Raw genomic sequence first — 1,906 nt, 5'->3', positions numbered from 1 at the left:
TCATCTGACTGAAATAAATGCACGTTGTTTGACTCAGTGAAGTGATAACTAAGAAATGTTCATTCTATGTCAACATTATTTCGTAATTTAAAGCATTATAAATGATATGTCGTTTTAATACCGTCCAGTTTAGTGCCTTCACTCAATTGGATGAAGTCGAAAGTACAAGCAGTAATTAATCTAGGATCAAAACTGTCCTCGCTTACACTAAAAAATTCACAGCCATCCGTTGTACGAGATTCCATCAGATGTAACATTAAGATTCTGTCACAAATACATGCAAAAAAGTGAATATTTTCGCGCATTGTAAATTAATTGGAATATGAAGCTTGTTTTGTTGGCTCTGATATCTTCATGATCAGTTTCCATATTGTGTCAATTATTTACCAAATGAAGTGATAGAAAGGCTAGTTTCAAATACAAATGTCACAACAGTTGTTTTTCAGATGTGAAAATGTATGAGTGTCCACATTCCGATTGTAATGCGACCATGCATGGCAAAACGGAATATAACGAACATTTCCAAACGCACCCTAAACCATTTCGTTATCAATGCAAGCATCCTGGTTGTGGGAAAGAATTTGAGAAATCAACAACATTTTCCAAGCACAAAAAATTCTGTCAACACAAATCTCAGAGTAAAATCTTCAGTTTTAAACAATCACTGAGAAGACATAATAAATGTTCCCGCAAAGCTCAGTTTTGCAAATTCAGCAGGGTTTTTAGCATTTATATATCTACCTCTAATGAAATCCCGTCAAAATATGTTACGAAATATCTGTGACCGCGAGTCACTTCCTTTGGCACAATACAATGACATCTAAGAAATGTTCATTCTAGGCCAAGCGGAAGATAATCCGCAGTTGGAACATACTTTGGCAGACACACGAAATCATCACATTGCCGGTCAAAGTTCAGTGGGTCAACAAGATCGCTCAAGTGACGAGTATCTATTAGAAAGGATGAACGCCTTCGATGATCCCGACGATAGCATCTTCGACGGTCTTAACATCGACGATGTTGCTGTTGACGTCGAAGATATTAACATCGACGATGGTGACATCTTCGATGGTGTTGTTATCAATGAATGAATGAATGCTCACCCATGTATTGCGTATTATTTATTTGTCATTTCAAAATATTTCGAAATTGAAATAAAAAATGGAAAAACAGCTAACAATGGTTAGCAATGCTAACAACTTGTTGTTTTTGAAATTTTTTTTACGCTGCTGATCACATCAATATTTGTTAAATCATGAAATATATGTCCTCATATTTCTTCACTATCGGTGCTTCCACACAATTGATTTAGCGGCTTAATTGTTAGTAATGTTCAGGTAGTTTAACACACAAAATTTACTTAAATGCATTAATACCCACATATTCACAATAGTGTCACAATAATACATCGAAACTTACCAATCAATACAAAAAATACCTCTAAACGAAGCAATTTAAACAAGGGAAAATGAAATGCTGTCACAATTAAAGCATTTAAATGACAGAAGATATGTGCTCGAAAATTTACCGTTTAATGTTATTTTGAAATTATTAACATTAACATATTTGTCTAATCGACGAACGTATTTAGTTGTACAGGTGTTAATCAATTAGCGCAAATGAAAAGCTGAGAATATAACTTGTCAGCCAGGTGTATCAACCCGAATAAAACGGAAATTTTACAAAATGATTCTGAGATGATAAAACTTGGCATAATATTTTTGGTTTAAAATTTTGTATCATTTGTTGTTTTTCGTCAGGTCTTTCAGTACTGCAGTATTTAGTGTTTTAATTATTATGATGGCATGAAATCGTTCTGAAATAGATACTACAGTTTTGAAATTTCTGAAAAATTTGTGGTGATTAACATTTTTTATGCTTTTCTTCGGTTTCAATTCAGCGCTCT

General features: G+C 33.6%; 1 protein-coding gene across 1 annotated transcript; it reads left to right on the top strand.

Moving 5' to 3' along the window:
* Positions 1–454: 454 nt before the first annotated feature.
* LOAG_15130 (hypothetical protein) lies at positions 455–1,162 on the top strand (the record flags this gene model as incomplete). The annotated part of the gene is made up of 2 exons (XM_003150622.2): positions 455–638; positions 841–1,162. The coding sequence occupies 2 exons, from the start codon at positions 455–457 to the stop codon at positions 1,089–1,091; spliced, it is 435 nt and encodes a 144-aa protein (XP_003150670.1). The 3' UTR covers positions 1,092–1,162.
* Between the last annotated feature and the right edge of the window lie 744 nt (positions 1,163–1,906).

This window comes from Loa loa (genome assembly GCF_000183805.2).
Source record: "Loa loa unplaced genomic scaffold supercont3.1537, whole genome shotgun sequence".
Lineage (NCBI taxonomy): Eukaryota > Metazoa > Nematoda > Chromadorea > Rhabditida > Onchocercidae > Loa > Loa loa.
The sequence above is the reverse complement of the archived record's forward strand: the minus strand, read 5'-3'. Positions and strand labels throughout refer to the sequence as shown.